This window comes from Triturus cristatus, chromosome 10 (assembly GCF_964204655.1).
Source record: "Triturus cristatus chromosome 10, aTriCri1.1, whole genome shotgun sequence".
In the NCBI taxonomy this organism is placed as follows: Eukaryota; Metazoa; Chordata; class Amphibia; order Caudata; family Salamandridae; genus Triturus; species Triturus cristatus.
Genome location: NC_140593.1, coordinates 968,034,435 through 968,059,904, shown reverse-complemented (window position 1 = coordinate 968,059,904; position 25,470 = coordinate 968,034,435). Strand labels below are relative to the sequence as shown.

At 46.6% G+C, this 25,470-nt stretch overlaps 1 protein-coding gene across 1 annotated transcript in view; it reads right to left on the bottom strand.

Annotated features, from left to right (window-relative positions):
- Positions 1-9,436: 9,436 nt before the first annotated feature.
- Positions 9,437-25,470, bottom strand: part of LOC146796344 (3-ketoacyl-CoA thiolase B, peroxisomal-like) — a 105,043-nt gene continuing 89,009 nt past the window's right edge. Inside the window, exons 8-12 of the mRNA XM_085628868.1 lie at positions 25,095-25,285; positions 24,535-24,714; positions 22,903-22,958; positions 21,728-21,873; positions 9,437-10,432 (exon numbers count right to left, since the gene is read on the bottom strand). Coding sequence (XP_085484994.1) covers positions 10,357-10,432; positions 21,728-21,873; positions 22,903-22,958; positions 24,535-24,714; positions 25,095-25,285 — 649 coding nt within the window. The 3' untranslated portion in view covers positions 9,437-10,356. The remainder of the gene's footprint in view (positions 10,433-21,727; positions 21,874-22,902; positions 22,959-24,534; positions 24,715-25,094; positions 25,286-25,470) is intronic.

The following is a 25,470-nucleotide window of genomic DNA, read 5'->3' as shown; positions in this document are numbered from 1 at the left end:
CAATGGTGGTTCCCACGTCCCTGGCCGCACAGGGGCTGAACAGCTTGCGCTGGCCTGTGGCCCTGGGTGGAACGTGGTGGGGCACCCCTTCCATAGCCATGAAAGGGGCAAAATGCAGACTGCGCAGGGCGAGTGGTGGAGAGGCCTAAAGACTTGGCCATAGCCCGTGAGTCCTTGAAGCACTCTAGTGCGTGGTCTGCCTTGTCGCCGAACAGGCGACAGCCATCAGAGGGCATGTCCATAAGGGTAGCTTGGACATTCCTAGAAAAGCCAGTCGACCTCAGCCAGGCGTAGCGTTGAAGGGCTACCGGCGTTAAAATCGTCCTACCTAGCAAGTCGGCGGTGTCCAGTCCACAGCGAATGGTAAACTTTGCTGCGTCTCTCCCCTCGGCAACTGCACGGGAGAGCACGGCCCAGGCCTCCTCCGGGCACTGGGGCAGCACCTGCACCACCGTATCCCACACAGAGTGGGTATAACGGCCCAACAGACATGCAGTGCTTACCAACCGCAGTCCCAAGCTGGAGGAAAAAAACATCTTCCCAAGATGGTACAGCTTTTTGGATTCCCTATCAGGTGGTGCGTTAGGGAAGGCGCCTTTGGAAGTGGAGGCTTGGATCACCAGGCTCTCAGGGGTGGGGTGTTGGGAGAGGAAAGTGGGGTCGCCCAGGGCCGGGCGGTGGCGTCGAGCAATCATCCTATCCACTGGAGTCCCTGTGTTGGGCCTGGACCAGGTGCCCAAAATAATGTCGGTGAGGGCTTCATTGAACAGCTGCAGGGGCTCCGAAGAGCTCACTGCCGGCTGAAGCACCTCTGTCAGGAGGTTAGTCCTGACCACCACCGTAGGTAGCTCGAGGTTGAGAGCCTCGGCCGCCCTACGCAACACCACTGCATAAGACACTCTCTCCTCCGTAGCCACGGTAGGAGGAGACAACATGCCAAGGTCTGGTGAGGTATCCAGACCACTGGCTTCCCCCAGTTCCTCTCTCCAGTCTGGTTCATAAACCAACTGGTCAGTCAAAGGGTCTCCAGACCCCTCCCAGCCCTCCTCACCCACCTCTGGTTGCCAATCTGGCCGAAAAGAACCAGGATAGAACAGGGGCACAAAAGTACCGTTGGCGCCGGATCCGGCGGCAGTCGACGCCGGTCTGGCTCCATGTCCACATCGGGGTGGACGCCGGCTGGGGACACAACCGGCGTCGGCTGCGGACTTGGTGCCAGTGGAATCAGCGCCGGGGAGGTGTAACCAGGTCGACCGGCACTGATCCGGATCCAGGCCTGGATCCAAGGGGATCCTGCGATGCCGGACCCGCCGGCGTTGAAGGCCCAGGGCCCCAGCCGTGGGGCCCAAAGGCACACCGGTGGAGTCAGGCTTCCCAAAGATGCCATGCATCGCTTTGTAGAAGTGCGAAGCTGGGCAGGGGTCGCTCTGGGTCCCGGGAAGGGAAGGAAACTCTAGGTCGACCCTTCAGGCTCCGCACGAGGAGCTGCGGGAGGGGCACCACCCGCATCCCTCATCGCATTGGCCAACCGACGGTGGGAAGTCGAAGAGCGATGATGCTTCTTCGACTTACCTGAGGAGTGCGAAGACTTTGATGAAGACTGGTGGTGGTGGCTCCGCGATTGACCCCCCGACCTCCCACGCGACCGAGACCTTGAACGGCGCGGAGCTGACTGCCAGGCCTCGAGAAGCTTTCGGGACCGCTCCCGCAAAGACTTCAGATTCATGGTCCGGCAGTCGGAGCACGACTTGGGGTCGTGGTCGCGCTCAAGGCAAAACAGGCACACGCGGTGCGGATCGGTCACCGACATCAGTCGGCTACAGGAACCGCAAGCCTTGAAACCGGGCATCCCGGACGTGCTCCAGGAGTCGAAGACTCAAACACAACGTCGACAAAGTCGACAAAAAGTCAGTTAAAAAGTGACTGGAGGTACCACTCTCTCCGGATCTGCACTGGCTGGCGCGGAAAAAGAAAGAACTGACGTCAGCGCACGAGGGCTGCGTCTAATTAACTACTGCAACGTCATCCCAGCGACCACGACCCCAACGACGAACGCAGGGTCGACCGACGCCACCTATCATGTCGGTCGGTACAGGGGTACTGCTGATGATCAAACTTTCCGGATCCAGTCTGACGCCTGGGGGTAATTCTCAGGTAAGGAATCTGTAACTAATTGTCTCTTTCAGATCTAAGTGTATTAGTGGCATACTTTAAAAATCCAGCAGGTTTGATTGGTGCAAAATGTGTCAAAGGGAGTTTGACCCCATAAAATTGGAAACTGCAAATGCATCACATTTGAGTAGTTTTATCACAACCTGCAAGACCCTGATTTTGACTGATGCTAGTGCATATGGTGTAGGGGCAGTTCCAATACAAATTCAAAATGGTGACGTAGTATTAGCATATGTCTCAGGTACATTGTTAGAAGTGGAACAATGTCATTCTGTAATTGAAAAGGAAGCTTTAGCGTTTTTTTGGGCTGCAAGGCATTTCAGAACATGCGTGTGGGGTATACCTTTTGTAGTCAGAACTGACCATAAGCCTATAATCAATATATTTTCTACCAAGGGATCATGTATAATGTCACAGAGGATTGCTAGATGGGTGGCAAACTTAAAGGAGTATAATGTTTTAATGAAATATGTGCCAGGTTTGGGGAATCTGTTAGCAGATGCATTATCTAGGAGCAAAGTTTTGCCGGAGGCACACAAGTGTTCAGGGGATGACTTACAGGAGTTTGGGTGGATTGCAGTTGTGGAGTGTTTTGATGAAAAATCCATTACTACTAAAGAATGGTTGGATGATGTAAAGGATGATATTCAATTGTTGGATCAGAACAAGTGCATTAAGGAAGGTTGCTCTGCTTGTACGACAGGCATAAGACTATGTACAGGTTTACAAAGAACTGAGTGGGATGTGAGAAGAGGGGGTAAGCTTATTCCTACTGTTCTGAGTAAGAAAGTTGTGCGGTCACCAAGTTCATCAAGGTAAAAATAAGACAAAAAGTAGGTTATGGGAATTGTTTTGGTGGCCAGGCATGGACAAGGAAGTGGAGAGTGTTGTTAAAGAATGTTTATTGTGTAGAAACAGTGACAAGATTTTGAAAACTAACACACAACCTATCCAGCCAGTCAGCTATCCTGTTAGTGCATGGTTGAAGGCGGCCATAGATATTATGGGTCCCATTGATATTTTAGGTCACCATAATAGGTTTGTCATGGTGGATTATTATTCCAAATGGTTTGAGGTTGAGTTTATGGGAGAGGTGTCAAGCAAATCAGTTATTCAATTCATGGAGAAATTGTTTATTAGTGAAGGATACACAGAAGTTGTATCAGACAACGGTCCCCAGTTTTGTTCTCAAGAACCTATTTATGTCAAAGAAACATTGGTCATTGCAAGACTGCAGTGTACAATACAATGGTGTTGTGTGTTCCCTGTGTGGCCCGTTGTCATTTTCCCTGTTACCTTAGTTGTGCACATTGTGGGCCGCATTTCTTTTACACACGTTACTACATAACCATGCTTGCTTTTGTGCCACATTGTGTTTTCATGTTCTGTTCTTTTCCTGACATTTAGTCTGAACACCATAGACAAGGTCAAACAACAATGCTCCTTGTTATTCTCTCTGGTCAGACACTAGCACCTAGACATAACACGAGAATGCAGCTGCTGTTTGTGAGCACATGTCTTATCATATAACTGAGGACAGGAGTTTTAAAATCACACTGAGCGAAGGTCCTGTAGCAAGATTTACTGCGTCAGCTGAGATGTAGAACATCCATCTATGTATGCTAAGGTAGGGGGTTCGCCACTAATCCCAGAGATATTTGCTATGTAATCATTTAGCTTCAGTAGAAAGGCGTGGAGGGGTTTTGGCTAATCTGTCTTATAACAGGACAGGGCTTTTTATGCTATATGGTCTGATAACCATGCTAACAATATTTTTGATATGCATTTGTTTTTGAATTGTGTCGAAAATACCATATTGGAGCACGATAATTTAAATAAATATCATAAAATTTCTTTGTATCTCTTGTTTATCTTATTGTGGAGAAGTACGAGAGTGGGAGCGAAAGGGTGTGTCCTGTTACAGCGATCCCTGAGAGGGTCGAGAGTGTTGTGTTCTGGGGTGTTAAGTCACTTATCTCTCTGGTAAGTTTAGGAGGGCAAGGGTGGCAATATAGCTAGCCAGACTCAGGCTCATAGATACCGAGGTGGTATGGTGACTCAGTCCCTACATACTGAGGTTCTATGGTTCAAAGCATAGTTCTGTTCCTGAGACGAATCCCTGCAACAAGGGCAAGCAGTCTCGTGAACAGGGTGAATAGGATTGTAAAGAAGAGCATTCAGGGGGCTATGGCCAATGGTAAAAATGTAATAGAACATGTAAACCAGATGTTTTGTGCATACAGGACTAGTATACATTGTACCACAGGATTGCTTCTTTTGAATTGTTAAGGAAAAAGAAACCGAAGTTGAATGTTTCTATGGGCTTTAGCAAAGGAAACCTACATATTGATGTATGAGAATTGCAGAAGAATGTGTGTAAAAAGCAAATGTTGTATAAGAAATACACTGATGAGATATGCAGGGCCAAGGAATTTGACTTTTACTGTGGTCAAAAGGTTAAGGTAAGGTAGGTCAGTATTTTCTGAACCTATGGTTGTTAAGAGAATAGGAAGAAATTATGTTGAGTTCATGATGGGTCAAGATGGAGTATAAGTCGACTGGTAAAGAATGAAGTGCGGAAAAAACAAAGAAATGAAATCTCCTGATATTAACGAGAAAGATATACAGGGAAAAAAAATACGATTTCATGGGAAGTAGAAAGAGGCTGTGACAACATAGCAATCCATGGATTTTGCAGTGCGAGTGCGTTCCTGTCAATATTGTCAAATATACTTATTTCATGTGGCTGTGTTAATTTTCTACTGCCACATGTATGCATTGTATTTTTTGGTTTGCTTGTTTTGCTTCTTTGTTATTTTGATTGACCATTTATTATTTTCATATAAAATGGAATTGTTGTTATAAAGGGGTAAAATGCATTATGATTGATGTGCTGCAATGTCTTGCATTTGGAATGTGGAGAGTTGGAACGGTTGATGTTTAAGGGAAAGAAATGCAGTTGGCAGCAAGCAGGTTGACCAGAGAGGCTGCCCTGGGGAGTCGCTTAATAAAGATACTTTACCTTTCATCTTACAGTGTGCAGTTGTTTGTATGTGGCGTACACTTCCAGTGGAACTACAGCAATAAGGAAATGTAGTGAAATTTGCAGTTCACTTCTGTGCGGCTGCTACTGCCTCAACCTTCTTCCACACAACATCCAGTTTCTTGCTCTCCATAGCAAGAGGAAGGATCATGGGTTGACTGGTCTCCTCCAGGCTGCAGTCATACTAGTGTAGTGCTGCATGCAGTTGATGTAGGTTGGAGCCTGAGATGAAGATTGATATTTGGTATCCACCGTGACGCACCGCCTGCAGTGCGGTGGATGGTGTCTTGAAAATCTCTCATCCCAATTGCAGAACTAATTAGAGCTTTGGGTGAATAGGGTTTGTCCCTTGCAGGTGTTTAAGAAGCCCTCCTCTTCTTCTAAATTCACTTTATACGAGTAAACAGATCTGTGTAGTAGGAGAGCGTTACTAAAACTCACTCAACTAGTGAGGATGGACATACCGGACAGGATTCCGAACCATCAAAAGTGAAATATGTCAGGTAATCCATCCACATCTGCACCTCCTCTTCACTGGAATTCCTGCATATCACTTACAAGTTCATGTAAGGGTGACACTTCATTCTTTTCAACTTCATATTGTGTATCAGGAGTAGTAAAGAAGAATGAGGCTTTTCCAAGTAGAGGGATACTCCTCCAGTGGGCTCTTTTATTTAGTGTTCCTAGAAATAGTTTATAGGCATTTTATAGCTTCAACAAGTGTTGTTTCAGTCTTTTTTTGTGCCAATTTTTCGGCACTAGCGGAGGTAAAAAAAAAAAGTTTGCAACATCCATTCTGTTTGACCAGCCACTAGATGGCGAGATACTGCAAAGCTAGGTTCATATTGCAATACTGATGGTAAAGGAAAAAGTGAAATTACAATGCATGTGGAGCTGAAGCATTGGTAGAACTCCCTACATACAAGAAATACAGCAGCAACAGAGGTAGGACTAGACTAGACGAAACAGTCATAAGTGTTAGGACGATGGTAATATGTAGCAGAAAGCGAATGCAGGAACCTGACAAGGAGAGTTGCCAGTCTGAGGCTGACAAAGTTTCTTATGCGAGACGTCTCTATTTTATTTTAGTCCCTCTAATTACAACTAATGGACGAGCTCAAAGGCAAAATTAAAGAAAACCCACTTCATCTTCACTTAGACAAGGGCCATGTAAAGAATTTATGATCAGGAACCTAATGCAAATGATGCATTTAATCGTCCAAATGTATTTTTAACACAGCCAAATTTCAAAATATAGAATGTCTGCAGATGAGCAGAGTGTAATATGCTAGTAATTACCAGTGCGACTGCAGGGAGGGGACATGACTCACGAGAGGCAAGTTCGAGTGAGTCATGATGCCTCTCCCCTCCCATAACAATGGTAATAAAGAACAAGTTACTTACCTTTGGTAACACTCTTTCTGGTGGATTCTCCATCTAAACGCAGATTCCACACCATGTGAATACCCCCCAGGCGCCAGATTGGATGTGGAGAATTTACCTCATGCTTCAGTAGGTGGCATCATGCGGGTTCGTGTCGGATCCGTCCCTCTCTAGATGTGACATCAGGGCCCCTACATGGTTGCCACCTCCGCACGCGGACATAAGTTTATTTCTGATATCTGTCCGCGCCGTCAGACATGGAGTCAGTAATGTGATTGTGCCAGTGTGCAGATTGCTAAAATGGAATCTTATTAGAATGGACTATAAGAGTCCATGCCACAGAACAGGGAATAGAGTGGGTCGGTGCATAATCTGTAGTTAAAATATCTACCAGAAAGAGCATTCCCAAAGGTAAGTAACAGGTTCTTCTGATGGTTAATTCTACCACAGATTCCTCACCTTGGAAACAGTTACCAAAGCAGTACCTCCCCAAGTGGTGGGTCAGTTGAATGGATCAGACCAGGTAATCCTAGAAGATGGATTGGTCACAATGCCCCTCACAGGAGACCTGGATATCTAGGCAGTAGTGCTTTCTGAACATGTGATCGGATACCCACGTAGCAGTTTGGCAGATGTCCATGATTGCCACCACATGCCAGCACAGTGGTAGCATCCTTTGCCAATCTGTGGCAGATTTTGATGCACAGGATAATCCATCTACAGATTATTCTTGTCTGCACGTTACCCTTTTTTGACCCAGGGAACCCCTTAAACAGCTGATCGGCCTCCAGCTGGTCCTTGATTTGACCAATGTAAGATCTGAGAGCTCTTTGAGTCTAGGTGATGAAATCTCTCTCTTCCTCATTAAGTGGAAAGGAGTGAAAACTTCAGAGAAAAATGCCTCTTTAGACCTGAGCCCTAACTTATCCAGAAGAAGGTGGTATACGGTTCCTGAATAGACAGTGCTTGCAGTTCACTCACTCGATGAGCGGGGACGTTATCGCTATGAGAAGCAGTCTTTAGGGTAGCAATTGGAGAGGGTAGCTGTGCACTGGCTCAAATGGGGTGCACATGAGAAAAGTGAGAACTGGGTTGAGGTCCCTCCGAGACATCACAAAAGGTGTTGGCGGGAACATACGAGTCAGCCCTTTTGGAAAATGCAGCAACAGGTGTTTTGAACAAAAACGGCTTATCAGGCAAACGTAAAAAGACTAAAACATAACTTTTAACTGTTGCCACAGCAAGACCTTGCTGAGCTAAGGATATGCAAAAAAAAGAGTAACATGTCAGAAAACTATGACTTTAAATGTTGGCTATTTCGGGAAGAACAAGGCAACAAACTTCTCACAGGTTACATTATTTTTAGTCGAGGGACACCTGGCTGCCAAGTTGACACTCACTACTTCAGCACGAAGATCACAAAGCCGTCAACTGCTGTCTCAATCTCCAGGCATGGACGTGTAGGTTGTTCAGGCTCGGGTGCAGGACCCTGCCAAACTGCTGCGACAGGCGGCCCCCCTGAAAGGGCAGTCTAGAGTACAGACACTCATAGACAGAAATTCTGGGTACTAAACTCTCCTAACCCAGTCTGGAGACTCTAGGATTACTTGGGCCTGGTCATTTCTGACCTTCGTCAGAACTTTGGGCAGGAGAGATAGAAGCGGGAAAGCATACAGGAGCTCAAATCCTAAACAAAACGAGTCTCCCACGAGAACCGCTTTAAATTTAAGTCTCTGTAAAGGAGTCAGATGTGACTTTGGCATGTTGATGGAAAACCCCTGCGATATCAGCAGGTGAAGGTGGTTCATGACTGAGGTGAACTCGCCTTTAGCAATCCATTGTCAAGGTATGGGGAGACTGGTATTATCAACCTCCCAACATGGGCAGCAACCACGCCATCACTTTTATAAACATCCGTGGTGCACTTTTAAGGCCGAAGAGGAGCACTGAGAGCATTTGTGGGCTACCCAAAACTGCAGGCAATGCCTGTTGAATACAGTACGTGGATGTGGAAATAGGCATCCGGCAAGTCTAGAAATTCCATCCAGTCTCCTGGATCCTGGGCAGACAGAACTTAACCCAAGGCGAGCATCACGAACTTGTCCTACCTGAGAAAGGAATTCACAGGGCAAAGATAGAGGATAGAGCGGAGGCAGTCCTTCTTCGGCACCAGGAAGTAGTGGGAGTAACAATTAGTCCCAAATTCTGATGCTTGCACCCTTTACTACCTTGTCCAAGAGAGCATAATATAGATATATAGATGCATACATTTTAACCCCAGTTACTCAAAAACTACTGAAAGGATTTACACTAAATCACAAAAAGCACGCATTCTAGACAACGTTCTAGCTTTCTACCGAATTTGGTGTTATTCTGTTTAGTTTTTTGGGCTGTAGTGTCTAATTTTCCTAGGGAAAAATCGCATGGGGAAAATGTATTTGAAGACCACCTTTTTTTCGTTTATATCCATCTGAACCTTATGGGGTCGAGCGTTATGGGATTAATCATTCATTTGACTGTAATTTTTTATCCTTTGTGTCTACTGCTGACTGATGTTGTTTGTTTATTGTTAAAAACAATAACATTGCTTATAAAAATAAAAAAAGACCACCTTTTTTCCTCAGCCCCCTCTTGACAGATCACCCAGAAACTTTCCTGGGAGGAGCAGAGGTGGATAAGACTTTTTCTGGGAAAGTTTCATGAAGATTCATTAACTGGCACCAACGTTTTTGGCAAACCAAAAAAATCCATATCTTATGGAAACATTGTCCGAACTAGCACTAGCGGCCACCACGGAGTAATATTGATATATATTTTACATTATTTTAGAAGCTCAAGTCTCCGTCATAACTTCTTTATTTTAAAGGGTAATCATTTTAACCGGTCAAGTTTTGTGTCACTTCAGTATCACAAATGAAATACACTCTATGATTCAAATCTTTTGCAGGGACTGCAAATGACATCAAATAGTTTGTTCAAGCTCATCGCACAGACTGCACAAGTCAAGTTTCCAGTTCTACATATCATCACAGTCCTTTGACCCAGTGGGTCTTTCGGTTGTGCAAAAGCGTAGCAGGAGGCATGTAAATAGTTTATTCTGTTACTTATTATTAAAACATCTCTATTAAAATATTAACTTTGGTCCTCGTTTGCATACAAAGTTTTAATGATGAGATTATAGACTTCAAGAGGCAGATGTACCGCCGCAATCTATTTACAAAGTGCAATTATCAAATTTGAGCAGATCTTCAAAGTTTTTTTAGCACACTTAATAATTGTTGCAATTTCATAGTATTAAGCAAAACATTATCACAGTTCTGGGGAACAAAGGGTGATCTGTTTCTTCAGGGAGACTGTTGGGCCATTCAACTCCAATAATCAAGAAAGATCCAACAAAAGATATGTCCGGAATATACCATGCTATGCACTGCCCTCCTCAACCCGTCAGTAGATACTCGCAAGACCATTATTCTGATCAACAGCATTGCGTTTAGTGAGTGAAATCCTCTTCCACCAACATGTCACTGCCTCTACCTTCTCGAATCTTACTCTTTTGCAGGTCATGTCTGTTTTGTCAGTGTGTGAGATCACAATTTTTGAATATTGTGGCTAGTCCAAGGTCCATTTTTCTTAAGAATGTATATTGTAGTTTTTAGCTCTACTGTGTAAATCACTACACATGGAGAGTGCAGTTAGGAAAGTGGACAGCGGTTTCTTCCGATTCATGTTGTAGAAAAGGGTTTCTTTCTTTCAATAGCTCAGATCCCAGGGTATTCGAACACTGCGGCTGCACCCATCCCAGTCCCGATGCACATGGAAACCACGCCATAGGCCCTGGAAAAATACATGGAGATGAAACTTGCATTAAAATATGCCACACATTGTTATTTAATTTACCAGCTTAGTATTCAGGAGGAGAACCACATATTAGCTCTTGCACTCTCTTCATTCCACTGCTTTACTACAGCATTGCTCGCCCGCTCCCTCCAAGCACAAAGCTACCATTATCCCCAGTTCTGCCTTCAATAGACAGCAATCACCCCTAAAGACATTGTGGTCTGTGCCAAGTTTTGCGTCCGCAAAACAATGGAACTATGTCCAAAAAGAGCAATAAAATTTGGGCGTTTTTCAAAAGGATTGCAGTCCAATTTCTCTGGGGCTTGGTTGTAGAGGAAATCCAAATAATCTGGATATGCAAGTTGACGCGGCCTTCTATAGCTGGCTGTTTAATTCTTATAGGTTGGTCCTCCGCCTCTTCTGTGTTGACTCCAGAACTTATACTTAAGTTGAAAGAACTCCAGCTCCTAAAGGTAGCACCCTTCAAATCAGGGCATATTTACATGTTCCACAGTCAAATGTGGTTTAAGCTGTAAACTAGAGACCACTCCAAAATGGCAAGTATAAGTATGCGGAACTGCAACTATTCTCACACCACCCTCCTACATGCACAGGAGCATCAAAAAAATTGGTGTGACATGGTTTCACATACAACACTAAAACACTTCCCACTTAGGCCACACTGCATTCACACACTTTCTGGACATTTATGCACCAGCATCTAATGCTTAAGCCTTATATCGCTCTTATTTTCCCTTTAACTCACACAAAGGAGCATTGCCAAAATATGATAATAGCACAACTCTTTTCCTCAAAAACACATTGCAATACTACCCATGTAGGTCATGTGACAGACACGTTATTCTAGTCAAAGCCAACCCGAACTGTAGTGTGCTACCAGTCTGCAAATGTGCTTCAGAAGCTTGTTAGGTATGAAGCCCTATATAAATGCAAGTATGAATAGGATACTATAACTTTTACAGCCTTTTCTGCCTTCCTGCCATTTACGTATGCAGTCTCTTCCACATAGATGTTCAGTCATACACTCTGAGAAAGAATCTACTTTGAAGGATAGGGTATGTGTTGGGATGGGGTTGTTCAATGAATGAAATGCGTGTGAAACTAATGGATTGGCTTTGTTTCTATTTGTCCTGCAACCAACCAAATCTAGTGTGTGCCCAGAGGCCTAGCCCTGTCCATAGAAACACAAGGTCGAGAACCTGTTCTGTGACCTGAAGGGGCACACAAAGGGGCCCTCATAATAGACATGGGACTACTGTCCACGTTCTGGGTTGATCACATGAAGTGTTGGTGGCATTCTGAATTTTTTAAATCATTAATCTTGACCAGGCTTTTTTGCTGTGACAGAGGTTTCCTTCTGCCACTTGTGTACGGTGTTATTGTAGTGTGCGCCCCCACACCCTTGTGCTGCAATTGGGTGTGCTTGACAAGTGTGTCTTTGTGTAGCAAATGTACAGAAGTAGGACTATGTGTGTTGAGAGTTTAAGTACTGGGCAGCGAGATCCATTTTGATGGGCCTTGCTTTACCATGGCACAAGATGGAGGGTGGATACAATCTCTGCAGAGTGTGGAAGTGTATTGACTGCACATTCCTTTGGCTGCAGGGTGGAGACCCAGACACTACATTTTTAAGGGTAGCACCTTTCCACCACTTTAAAAAAGTCCTTGTTAGAAAAGGGCCGCTGATTAGTTCCGAGTGTTGCCATTTGGTAAATGGTAGGTGAGGCTTAGGGTCTGCCTAGTGTCCACGGTGAGCTAATGAGACTACCTGGCCTTGCAGGAGGAAAGAGTGCACAGGAGGAGAAGGCCAGCTTGTTTCCAGCATGAGGAACTCCATAAGAAGCAGACTGCAAGATCGAAGCCTGGAGTTAACCAGTATAGTGAAGGGTCTCCTTAAGCAGTTCTCATTGTGAACTGCACCAAGACATTGAACTAAAGATCAACATCATGTCATCGGCATCCCTGCTAAGGCCCGAAACACTGGTGTTGGTGCTTCTGCTTCTGCTGCCTGATGTTGGGGCTACCACGCAAGAGGAGCCAACGTCTCTGGTGATGCGGAAGAACTGACCCAGCCTGGGAGCCCACTACTGCAAAAGGCAAACACCAACCAGAGATCTGACCCAGAGGATGCAAATTCTGCGACAAAGTACCAGTCTGGCTTAGGAGGCCATAAGTGCCCACTGTGCTGATCCTCGCCCAGCAATCTATGTTCTAAGTGACACTGCTGCTGTAGTCTCGCATCATTTAAGCAATTACTGGAGCAGGTTTGCAGAACGCACTTGCCAATGTCACAAGAGCTACATCTTCATCGAACAGGTAAAATGGGGCCTAGCTGATAAGAGAGAAAGTGAACATGGAGGAACATCAACCATAAGAATCTTATATTTTTTTGAGGAGCCTAGCGCGCAACCAAGATGGCCGCGTAGGTGCGAGGCTCCCGAGGACCTCCGCAACCTCCTACATTTATCCTGTATTTATCCTGCCTCGGTTGAGGGGACTGTGTTGGTGAGCCTGAGCTGAGGTGGTACCCGTTTCCCGTTCTCAAATCGGACCTCGGGTGCCGGAGTGAGCACCGATTGAAGTTTGCGCCCTTCTCCTCGCCGGACCCCGGATTTGCGCTGAGGGGTGACCTGGTGGCAAAGTGAACAACAACGGCGGGCTGGGCCTGGTGGGTCGCGTACCCCGCACTTTCGCTTTCACTTTCGCACCCCCTCGCCTTCTCTGCGAGTGAGATCTCGGAGCTCTTTGCGTTGGTGTGGCCTCGCTGGGGGACCCTGCCTGCCTGCCGGCTGTGACCCACCCCGCCGATCTGGGGTGGCCCCCCTCGGAGCTTGTGGCCCCGATTGCCTGCCCTCTACGGCGTCGCTGGTGAGAGTGTGAGAACGGTGGCGATGGCCACGAAACAAGATGGAGATCGATCAAAGACCAAGTCGACCCGGCGTGGCGCCGTACACCAGTCCAACATCATGGACCGCTATACCCTTCAGAGGGGATCTCCTGGCGGACCACACAAGTCCTCTGAGGGCCCTTCTGATGCTCCGGACTTGCCCACGGATCTGACTCTGCAAGACGTCATGGGCGCCATTGCCGAGATGAAGGCCTCGGTGGGCCAGCGGTTCGATACCCTGGCACATAAGATCGACGCGGTCCTCGTGGATGTTGGCCTGGTGAGGGCTGATCTCTCTAAGACCAACGACCGGGTTGATTCTTTGGCCCACACCGCATCGGGCCTCACGACTGAGGTGGCGGCCCTACAAACGGAGGTGCGCCGACTTCGTCAGGCGAGTGCGCTTATGGATCGGCGCCTTGAGGATTCCGAGAGTCGGGCCCGGAGGAACAACATCCGCATCATCGGGGTGCCCGAGGGACGGGAGGAACCGGCGGCGGATCTATTTGTGGAAGACCTGATCGCTACCCATCTCCAGCCTCGGGGACTGAGTACATTTTTTGCCGTGGAGAGGGCCCACAGAGTTCCCGGGGGAAGGCCGAAGGTCGGAGCCCCTCCGCGACCTCTCATTGCCCGGATTTTTAACTTTCGGGACAGGGACGCGATCTTGCAAGCCTCCAGACTGCAAGGGCCGATTAAGCTGGAAAATATGGAGGTGAACTTTTACCCTGATTTTACCCAAGCGGTCCAAAAGCAGAGACTGAGCTTCCTGGGCGTCAAGCGCCGACTTCGGGACATGAACCTAAAATATGCCATGCTCTTCCCGGCCAAGCTGCGAGTGGAGGTGGATGGTCGCACGCACTTTTTTGATCGTCCCGAAGCAGCCGGGGACTGGCTGGATACTCTGTCTGGGGATCGTGGTCGGGATGGCGGGGGGGGGGGGCGGCGGGAGGAGACGGCCCACTGGATCAAGACTGAGGGGTTGATATTGGGCCTCACTCTGGACGACTATGATGCCACTTTCGACTAAGCTTCTGTCTTTGTTCTTTCCTCTCCCATGGAGGTTGTGAGGCGTCTGGAAGGGATACTCTTTCCTCCTCTAGGGGGGCTAGCTAGTTTCATTATATAGGGGCGACAGGCACACTGCAAGTTGGGGGGGCTGTCCGGGCTCATGCAGGGGTGCAGGGAGGGGGGAGTTTTGTTGGGGCGGGTGGGTTGGGGTGGGGTGTTGTTCGTTTACACCACAAGGCAAATGTATCATTGTGTTATCTTTAAAGTGCTCTCTGGGGGACGAGCGATGGCTTCTGTTTATGATGGGGGGTAGGGGACTGAGTTTGTTGTCCTGGAATGTTAATGGACTGGGGGACAGGATAAAACGAGGTGTGGTCCTGCAGTTCTTGAAGCGAATTTCGCCCGATATAGTTTTTCTGCAGGAGACACACCTCATTGGCAACTCCTTTCGTGCTATGAATCGACGGGGCTACCGCCTTGTGGCCCATTCGGGCTTCACGTCTGGTTCAAGGGGTGTGGGCATTATGGTTAAGAACTCGCTCCCGTTGGAGATTGATGAGGTGCTCCATGACGACAGGGGACGCTACACGGTTTTGGTGGGCAGAATGGAGGGCAGAGTGGTCGTTTTTGTGTCAGTATATGTCCCGACGGGGCTGCAGACGACCACCTTTGCGGACCTGGGGCGCCTCCTCCTTGGCCTTCCGGAGGGGATTCTAGTGGTGGGGGGGGGGATTTTAATGCTGTGGTTTCCGGAACTGTGGACCGTCACCCCCCCTAGGGATCTCCCCCGGGCCCAGGCGTGGTTGCCTGGCCTCTTGGATACCTTGGGGCTGGTGGATTGTTGGCGTTTGAAACATCCCACGCAGCTCCAGTATACCTTCCACTCCGGGGTTCATGGTAGTCTTTCACGGCTAGATTATGTCCTGGTTCCGGCGGCTCATGTGGGGAGGGTGGGAGAGGTGAGCCATTTGGCACGGGGTATCTCGGACCACTCCCCGCTCTTGTTGCGCTTTGATATTCTTCCTAGGGGAGAGGGTAGGGTGGTCCCGATTAATCCCTGGTACCTGCGTGACCCCCACCATCCGCGCGGAGTTGGTTAAATCCCTTAAGCGCTACTTTGACGAGAATATGGGGTCTGTGTCATCGGCGGTCTCACTGTGGGAGGCGTTCAAGACGGTACTCCGAGGAGAGGCCCTGTCCCTTATTTCCCACTCCCGGAGGCGCGAGCAGGAGGAGGTGACCCGTGTTGAAGCTGAGATAACCGAGTTGGAGGGTGATCTAGAATGTGGGGTGACGGATAACAAATTACATGTTCTCCGACTCAAGCAAGCGGCCTATAAGGCCCTCGTCACGGAGGCGGCCAGGGGCCTCAGTAGAGAGCAACAGGGGAGACTGTATGATGTGGGTGATAAGGCTGGTAAATTGCTTGCGTGGTTGGACAAAAAGGAGAGAGCGAGTCGAGTTGTCCCTTTGATTGAGAAACAGAATGGTGTGTGTGTCACTGAACCGGAAGAAATTGTTTCTTGCTTTGCAGACTATTTCCGTGGGGTGTATTCCCCGGTGTCCTCCCGCTCTGAAGAGGATTCCCATGCCCTGCTCAGAGATATCGCGCTGCCTTCCCTTTCGGAGGAGGACAGAGTGTCGTTGGACGCCGCTCCAACTTCTGACGAAATTGCCCTCGCCAAACGCTCGGTCGCTTCCGGCAAGGCCATGGGTCCTAATGGTCTTCCCATCGAGTTGTATAAATTGCGACCGGATACGCTGGCACCACATCTCCGTGCTATGTTCCTTGCGGCCCACTCGACGGGTTCCCTCCCGCTAGACCAGCGTCTGGCTACAATTGTGGTTATCCACAAGGAGGGGAGGCCGCGGGACCGAGTCACATCCTATCGGCCCATTTCGCTATTGAATGCGGAGCCCAAAATTCTTGCCAAAGTGTTGGCCAATCGGCTGGTCGGCGTAGTGTGTGACTTGATTCACCAAGATCAGTCCGGCTTCATCCCCCATCGCAACACAGCGCTTAACCTGCGGCGTTTGCATGGGGTGCTCGCACGTGTCCCGTACATACGGGAGCCGGCCATCTTGGCGTCCTTGGACGCCACTATGGCGTATGACACACTGGAATGGCCATATATCTGGGCGACGCTCGCGAAATTTGGGTTTGGCCCTGGGTTTATCAGTTGGGTTAAATTGTTGTACTCTGGCCCGCTGGCACAGGTGGTCGTGAACGGTAGAGTATCGGCTCGATTTGAGCTGGGCAGAGGCACGCGGCAGGGCTGCCCGTTATCGCCGCTCCTTTTCGCGCTCGCCTTGGAGCCCCTGGCGGAGTGGCTGCGGTGGGAACCTTCTATTCGTGGTCTCCGCTGGACCCCCGAGTATGAGGACCGCGTATCTCTCTACGCTGACGATATTCTCCTATACCTGGCTTCCCCACGTAAGTCATTGATAGTACTGGTTGATGTATTACATTCATTTGGTCTTAACTCCGGCCTTGTCATCAACTGGGCTAAATCGTGCGTCTATGTTCTCTCTGGGGAGGAACCTATCCTTCCGCGGGGCTGTCCTATCCAGATCGCCCCACGGGGATTTCGGTACCTGGGGGTCTTCATTACCCTGGATGCGGAGGCCCGATATAGTCAGAACTTGCTTCCCCCCCTCCAGCGCCTGAAGGAGGATGTCGCACGTTGGAGGCGCTTGCCGCTCTCGCCGCTCGGCCGGGCGGCATTGTTTAAGATGATGTCGCTGCCGCGTTTCCTGTACGCTCTGCAGAACACAATGGACGTCGTCCCGGCGCGCTACTTCCGCGAAGTAGAGAGTTTGCAGCGCCGCCTGTTCTGGGAGGGGAGACCGCGTATTGCTCTGGCGAAGCTGACGCTCCCGTGGTATGACGGGGGGATTGCCCTCCCGGATATCAAGCGGTATTATTGGGCCTCCCAGCTGGCTGCGATTAATCACGGCATGTACGGGCCCGCTCTAAACCCGGCCTTTGAAATGGATAAGATGTTACTGCCGGGTGGTGATTATAACCGTGCGCTTTACTCCAGCTCGCTCGACGCACGTCTGACGGGGCCCACGCGTGTCATGGTACAAGTGTGGCACGCGGCTAATGTAGCGATGGGGTGGAAAGATCGTTTGACCCGGGCGTCGCCACTATACGCAGCTGAGCAGTTGGGCACCCTGTGGACTTCGAAGGGCTTCGAGAGGTGGGACATGATAGGCATCAGCAGGGTGGGTGATCTTTGGACTAGGGGGGGGATTCAAAACGTTCGAGATGCTGCAGACGGAATTCCAGTTGCAGGACAGGGAGTACTTTCGGTATATGCAGATCCGTCATGCGCTAGGCTCCGTCTTCCCGGATGTTGCCTCCATCCCGGAGTATTCCCCTCTGGAAGACAGAGTGCTAGATGGACACGTACCGGAAAGCACGATTTCACTAATCTATAAAAAACTTATTAATGACCGCGCGGGATTGCTAACTAGCCTTCGTGAGGCATGGGTTGCCGATGGCTTGGAGCTGGACGACGAGGACTGGGTCTCTGCGGTGGCCTTCCCGAAAGAGGTGGCCATACCGGCCCGCCTTCGCTTCGTCCAGCTCAAGATACTCCATAGGGTCTACGTCACGGGGCCAAGGCTATTGCGTATGGGTTATGCTGTGGACGGGCTGTGTAAGCGTGGGTGTGGTTCCTTTCTTCATATTTTGTGGGACTGCCCGGAGGTGGAGCGATTCTGGCGTGGTGTGCATGAGGTCCTGCGGGTGGTTACGCGTGTGTCGCTGCCGCCTGAAGCGAGGAGATGCCTTCTGAATGTGTGGGAGCCAACAGACTACTCGGCGCCGCAGACGTGGTGGGTGACTCTGGGATACATGGTGGCCAAACGCGACATTGCCCAACTGTGGGGTTCCCAGAGGTCGCCGACCGTCTCGGCCTGGAAGGACAACATGGACTGGTGCATGTTTCGGGAAAAGGTGGTGTATGTTGCGAGAGGTAAGCCTGGGACATGGGTGAAAGTATGGGGCCCCTGGAACGCCTACCGCGGGGGAATCTGTACCCCGCCGTTATTGCCCGATCCGTCTCCGGCCCCGTCCCCTTAGCCGGTTTATCGCCCCGGTACCGGGCACTGAGTCCACCTAGTCCCTGTCCTGACCTTTTCCCCCCCTTGATACTCCTATGGATTGGTAGGGTCCCCCTTCTAGGGGAGCACATGTTGCTGTTTCCGATTGTGGGTTGCCTTGTGGATTTGTTTTTTGTTGTTATTTATATCAAAAAGAAACCGTTATATGGGTTCCGGATGGTGTGGCTATCAACGCTGCTAACTCCTGTGCATTTCCCTTTGCCGCAGCATGTGCGCTATTGTTTGTACCATATGCTCCTTCTGTCTGCTAGCTAAAAAAAAAAAAAAAAAAGATTCTTATATTTCGCCCTTTTGAATACCTTGTGGTATGAACTGTTAAAGTGGTGTGCACACTAGCCAGAAGGGCCACCCAGAGTGAACTGATACCTAAGCCTCCTTGATGCCAATGAACATACTTCAGGGACTGTAGACATTAGGAGAACTTCTGGAGATGGGAAAAGGGAACCGTAGATATGTAAAGGAGATTCCAACCAAGTAACTTTATTCCTATTTGAACTGTGTAGTATTTCATTTTGCAAAGATAAGCACAAGGTTGGAAAATACATAACTGTCTTTAGGTTGACGTCTGAATACTGAGGCCTTGTCCCACACACCACCTCTGAGAAGCCTGTGACTGTTTGCCCTCGCTATACTGACAGTGCAGAAGGGGTCTAGTTGCAGAGCCAGTAGCCCCTGTCTGCCCTGTGGCTCCCAACATGAGATCTGCAAATAAAAAGTAACAGATCTCAGTAGACAGCAGGGCTAATCCTCAAGTCAGACAGACCTTATAGGCTCAAACAATAGAACTATACCTCAGATTACAAAGCCCTTACAGCTTCTAGCAATAGATCTACAGTCTGAGCATTAACAATCAATGTAAGGATAAATTGATTGTAAAGACCGACACAAGTATTTATGATAATGCCTTAAAAAGAGTTATCAATGTAGATGCTCATAAGAATCACAAACTAATAGCCATAACAACAAGCACTCTGGAACCACAGAAACTGCATCAGTAATGTGTGTTTGTGACTTAGTGGGAATCATCATTCAAGTGGCACGTTTTAATATAGGATGAAAACGCAACTATTTTCAGTTCAAACTACGCATCACATTTCAGGAACACACAGATTTTGTTATAAAATGCAAACTTTTTAGTTTGGGTACATAAACTCAATCTGTCTAACTGCCCTAGAACAAAACTTATCTTTTCTTAAAATAACTCCTTGGCACCTAAATGCCAGTGCTTCAGTTCTACTATATCCACAACTTTGGTCTCCCTCCAAACATTTGCATTCCACACAAGGAAAAACTATGCCTCACAAGACCATATATCCCAAACGTATTTAAGTGGTACCTGACATATGGGATCAATTTCAGGGAAGTCCACCTTAGGTTAGAATGACCTCAGAAGCACTGAGCGGCTACGATATACCAGGAATAGGCACAATAATGAAGAGGGTGCTGATAATATACCATTAACGTCTACCATTAGATCTAAGATGCCCACAATGCTCCAATGATGGTTACCTTTATCATAGTAACCAAATGCATATAATGCCCACAATATGCTATGCCGGACTACTTAATGCCAGGGTCGTTTGAAACTTGAAGGTTCACATTATCCTAAAGAGCATCATGCAAGGGCCACCACCATGCCTAGAATGTCCACAATATGCCAAGGAAGCTTCCATGACTAATATGCCCATCACAGCCCACCAATGTCATCGTCAACACAATTTACCACTTTCCCTTTGTTTATCTCCACCGCTCTCATTCAGTCACCAACATTTCTCAGTTGTAGCCTCCAATTCCCAGCTCCTCCTGCCTGAATCTCTACCTTGCTCTTACATCTCTCTCTCCTTTTTCTCATCACCTCAACCTATAATTTGCCATACTCAAACTGATGTCACAGACTTTCTCCCTTCCCATTTCATGTACTCTTTCTCATCTGCCTCTTCATTTAACCTCATCTCTCCACTCTTATTCTGTCTCAATCCATACTTTTCACCTTTATCAGCCTTTTAATCTACCTTGATTTATTTCCTCTGCCACGCTGCTTTATTTCCCAATTGTCCCTTTCTGCCTTTCTATATTTGTGTTTTGTTCTTTATGTATCTTTTACTTCATGACTTCCTTTTGCTTTCTTTCATATGTATTTCTATCATTCATAGCACTTTTCCTTCCTCTTTCATTTTTCTGTTTGTTTCTTCTTTCCATTTCCTTATCTTTCCATGCTTCCCTTTCGTTCATGTCCCTTCTATCTACATCTTCCTTATAATTTTCATCCATTTCTTTTTCCCTTTGATTTTTTTAATGCCCTCACCCTTTTATTTTTTTGCTTCCTTTCGGGCCCCTTTTTTATTTTACTTCTCCTGTTTCTTAATATCTTCTTTCTTTTGTCTCCTTTCTTTTGTTATTTTACTTATGCCCTCTTTCTTTCCTCTTTTCTTCTTCCCTTTTCTCTCTCTGTCCCCTTTCAAACAGGGCAATAATAAAACTGTTGTAAAAAACATACAAACAAAAAAAAACACATTTACCTTTTTTACAAACCATGGAAAGGCCTTATCCGAACCATGAACAAACTTACAACTGCAAAGGCAACCCAATCTAAAATAACCACTTTCCAGATTTTGCGCAAGTCTTTCTTTTCTTTCAAACAACAATCAAGAAAAAGGAAATCTATGATTAATAACAATACTTGACCCGTAATGTGACTACTGGTTGATAATCTGATTTACACGTATTCTGACACTTGGGTCAGTTTTAGGGTAGTAAAGGCTAATCCGGTATCACCATACTTTTAACAAGCCAAACGTTAAAAAAAATTATGCATCATGACACCCTTCTCAATTCGTCCTCACCGACATTGTGAATCCTACGGAAAATAATTTAATTTGCACCTAAACCTGAGGACTATATGGTAAAGTAGCTATTGCACAGCAAAAGCACTATTATTTTAGTTTATGTTGACAGTTCTTCAACGTTCTCTGAATACATTTTAAGGGTATACTCAGAAAAATAAAACAATTGTGGAGTTAACTAAAAACCAAAGTTACGGGCATGGGGTTTAGGCCACGAAAGAGTAAGTGGTACTTGGATGGAAATATCACAGACCACTGCACACAATATAGTTATTTGGGTAGAACTGAACACACTACTGAGTCATTAAGAAGGGGAAAGAAAATATATTAGAACTGCACTACTTTAAAAAACAAGAGAATAACAGTAAGCAAGGAAGTGCGTGTCAAAGAGTAACTCACCTCTTTCCTCTGCGCTTCAGTTCATTTAAGAGAGTGACAACCTGCCTGGCTCCAGTGCAGCCCAGGGGATGCCCCAATGCCACAGCTCCACCATTGGGATTCACCTTCTCTGCAGGAATTCCCAACTTCTCAACGCAATATACCGCCTATACGAGATATGTAACAAAGAGCGTTATACACAAGAAACAATAATGCAGCTTTTTCAATTAACAGGTCATTCTCCTTCCTTTTAGCTCAAACAATTTTACAGTGCAGGCCTTTAAAAGGTTACCTCTCCTTTACCCCACTTGCACGTTTGCTTAAAAGGCACACATTCACAGGATAAACTGTTAACAAATAAACACCAGGATCTACAAAAAAGCAAGATATATGGCAGCCTTTCTGTGTCAAGGCTACTCGTTTATACCTACTGCTAGCTACACCCCACAACTCTCAAAACAATATCTGACTGGAGGAGGAAGTCTGTGAAGGAAGAAAATAAAAGTTTCAAGCCACTGTGGTGGAGATGGCTTCAAGGGCATTGACTACACCGCAGAGGTGTTTGTGGGGAGGAGGCGGCAAAGTCGGCATGTGCTCCAGAACTAGTCTTCGGCGTGGTCCCCTTCAGCTTTCCACCCCGATTCCACCTAGGGGCTCCTCACAGAGTGGTGTGTGTGGTGTGGGGGATGTGTGGTTTGTGGTGATGTAAGAACATCGTTTTCTGACGAAACGCGTGTTGGCTAGATCTGAAGATGGAGATTTGTGAATCTGAAGAACTTTGAAGAAATAAATTGAACTGGATATAAGAGAAATTGGACACATTTCTTTCTCATATTTTCTGGTGCTCAGGAAACTGTGCTGATTGCTTCAGGACTGGGTGTTCTCAGTCCATATCTGCGGGCAATAGTGGCACCCACTTCCTTGGAGCACCTAACTTGGAAATTGCTCTTCTATGCACAAAGAGGGAATAATTAATGAGTTTGCGCAAGTGACCCTGCCACTTCTTCTGGTTTGAATTCAACACTGAAAGGCAGCAGCTTCATACTATTCTCCCACTGTCCCACAGCAAAGCTTATGTACGTCTGCCTGCCTATAGGCTTAATGTTCACATTGATTTACCGGTTTGGTTGCCCTATTTACAGGTAGAAACTTTCAATGAAAATAAAACATGAAAAAAACTTGGAGGATAGTCTCACCTGACTGGCAAAGGCTTCATTGATTTCATAAACATCCACATCATGTACACTTAGACCTATGAGAAAAGGACTCATTAGGGCGGTCAGCCTATCAGCGTCATTGTTATCAAATCGGTCAGTACAGTTCGAAAGTTAACACTGTGTGCTGCTAATAATGGACACAATGAAGACATAGCTCACAAGAGTATCACAGAAAAATAAGGCATGGTAGGGTAGGGGATAATTAACTGTATGATTAAAAATCATATAATAGTGCCCGTCAGTATCAAATGAATTTCAAGCAGTTTTCCCAGTTATATGTATATATATATATAGTAAACCGATCCCAAACTCCAGGAGAAAATGTACTTCTAGTGTTTGCCCTATCACCAGGTCCTGGCAATCTGACAACACATGCAAAGGGTATATGGTAAACATGTTATTTTCCCCGAATTAAAGCCCAGCGGCCTGTGCTTTCTTTTAATTAGATAGAACAATTATTTATTTGGCCAAATGCAGATATGATGGTCATTTTTTTATTTCTGCATTTAAGTAACTTTTGAAATCATCTCCTCTTGGGGGGTTAAATAACCTACTCTAGACAACGTTTTTGACATCCCTAAAAGAATCCATAGAAACAGCATGTTTAAATTAACCATTTTACATGATGAAGTTAGTTGGTACTTGATCTGCGGAAACAAGTTATCCAAGCTCAAGAAGCATAGCGTATGAATAATTTGGAACCAAACAATAAAAATTAATTGCAAGTTTATAAGCTAGGTTTTAATGCTGTTTGAAGGCACAGCAACACTATCTTACATTGATGTGATTTAACATCCTTGGGAACATACAGAATGACTTCCTAAATAAACATTATCACTAAAATGATAGATAAGGTGCCAGTATTTTTGCAGAAACTGGCAGTTCAATTGCTTTTTCTACTAATAGTGCAAAGCTACAAAAAACAGTTTAATTAAATGAAAACATTACAAAAAACAAAAGCACTGAACCTCAAGTGCGAGCACTATTAGCAAGTTATACAGACATGGGGACTACCATAGCAAGAGAGAGGGAAAATATCAATATACCGTCTCGATAAAGTGAATTTGACTGAACGGATTATGAAACAGTATTTTCTTTTTTATACTATTGAGCCTAATGGGAATTTAGGACCAAAGGAAGGGTTACAGGAGGTCTTGAATGGCATTTTTAGCTCACTTCATCCAATTGCAAAGTGTGTGGGATGTGTGTGTTTGGCAATCCAAAAGAGACCCACTGCTAGAAGCTCCTTGCCCTCGGTCCATGTAGGGAAAATTTGCAAAATTTAAAGTGGTCTTAAAACTGTGGCACCCAGATGGTTTAACCAAGAGACTTTAGTGGTACACTCTGGCAAGAAATGGTAGGCGGAGAGATTGTGAGCATATGGCCTTTCCTCAGTTCATCCATACCTCTAACAGGGGTATGGCAATCTCTAGTCAGAGCCGCTTCTTAATCAGCTGTCTCATATCTAGACCTAGGGAGTGCTTAAATAACACTACCAAGTTCCTTTTGACCAATATGTGACGTCACCATCTCTTTAGCTGGTTTCTTTCTCCACATTTGCTCCAAACACTACAGAAGTAAATATAAAACATATGTAAAAGCTACGCTTACCAGCCTTCTCCAATGCAGCAGGGATTGCAAAGGCTGGTCCAATGCCCATTACATCAGGCGGGACACCGACCACTGCATATGACCGGAGAATCCCAAAGATTGGAAGCCTCATCTGCTCAGCTTTCGCACGCCTGGCCAGTAGAACAGCAGCAGCGCCATCACTAACTTGGCTGGCGTTACCTGAAGATAATAAAGCACCCGTGTGAACATGGACCCTTACTTTCTAGACCAGATTTCTCAGGGTTACATCCCCCTATTTTGTAATCACAGGGAAAAATGCTTCAATTAATTGTTAGCTACTTTCTAACAGACTCAAATTTCTTGATATCAGTTTAGCCTTGGTAAATGGTTTGTGGTTTTAAGTGATTTACAAGGGTTAATAAACTCTTCACAAACCGATGCATACCTCATTTGGTAAAACTCAAATTGGGGTGGAAACTTAATGCAATTAAATAAATGTACAATCCATAAAATGACCAAAGATCAAATCCAGTCAGGCCACACCCACTCATAAAATCAACTCAATTGTTTAATACATTAAGAATTTCTTGTCAACATACCGGCTGTTGTGCTGCCATTCTCCTTGAAAGCAGGCCTGAGCTTCGCCAGGCCTTGCGTAGTCGTGCTGGGCCGTATTCCTTCATCCTGTTCGACTGTTATGGTTTTTGTGTTACCCTGATCATCCAAGACTGTAGTGGTAACTGGGAAAATTTCATTTTTGAAATTGCCAAGGCGTTGGGCTCTGAATGCCCTGATATCACAAAAAGTAATGATTAAGAACAATAAGGGCAAAACGATACCTATAAATCATCTTGTTCCTCAAATCAAACATCACAGGTGTCACAAGGAGAACAGCCTCAAATTAATCGCCTATTGTAGCTGTGTTCAGACTGTAATTCAAGCCCTCGATTACAATAGGGAATAGTGAAACCAGGA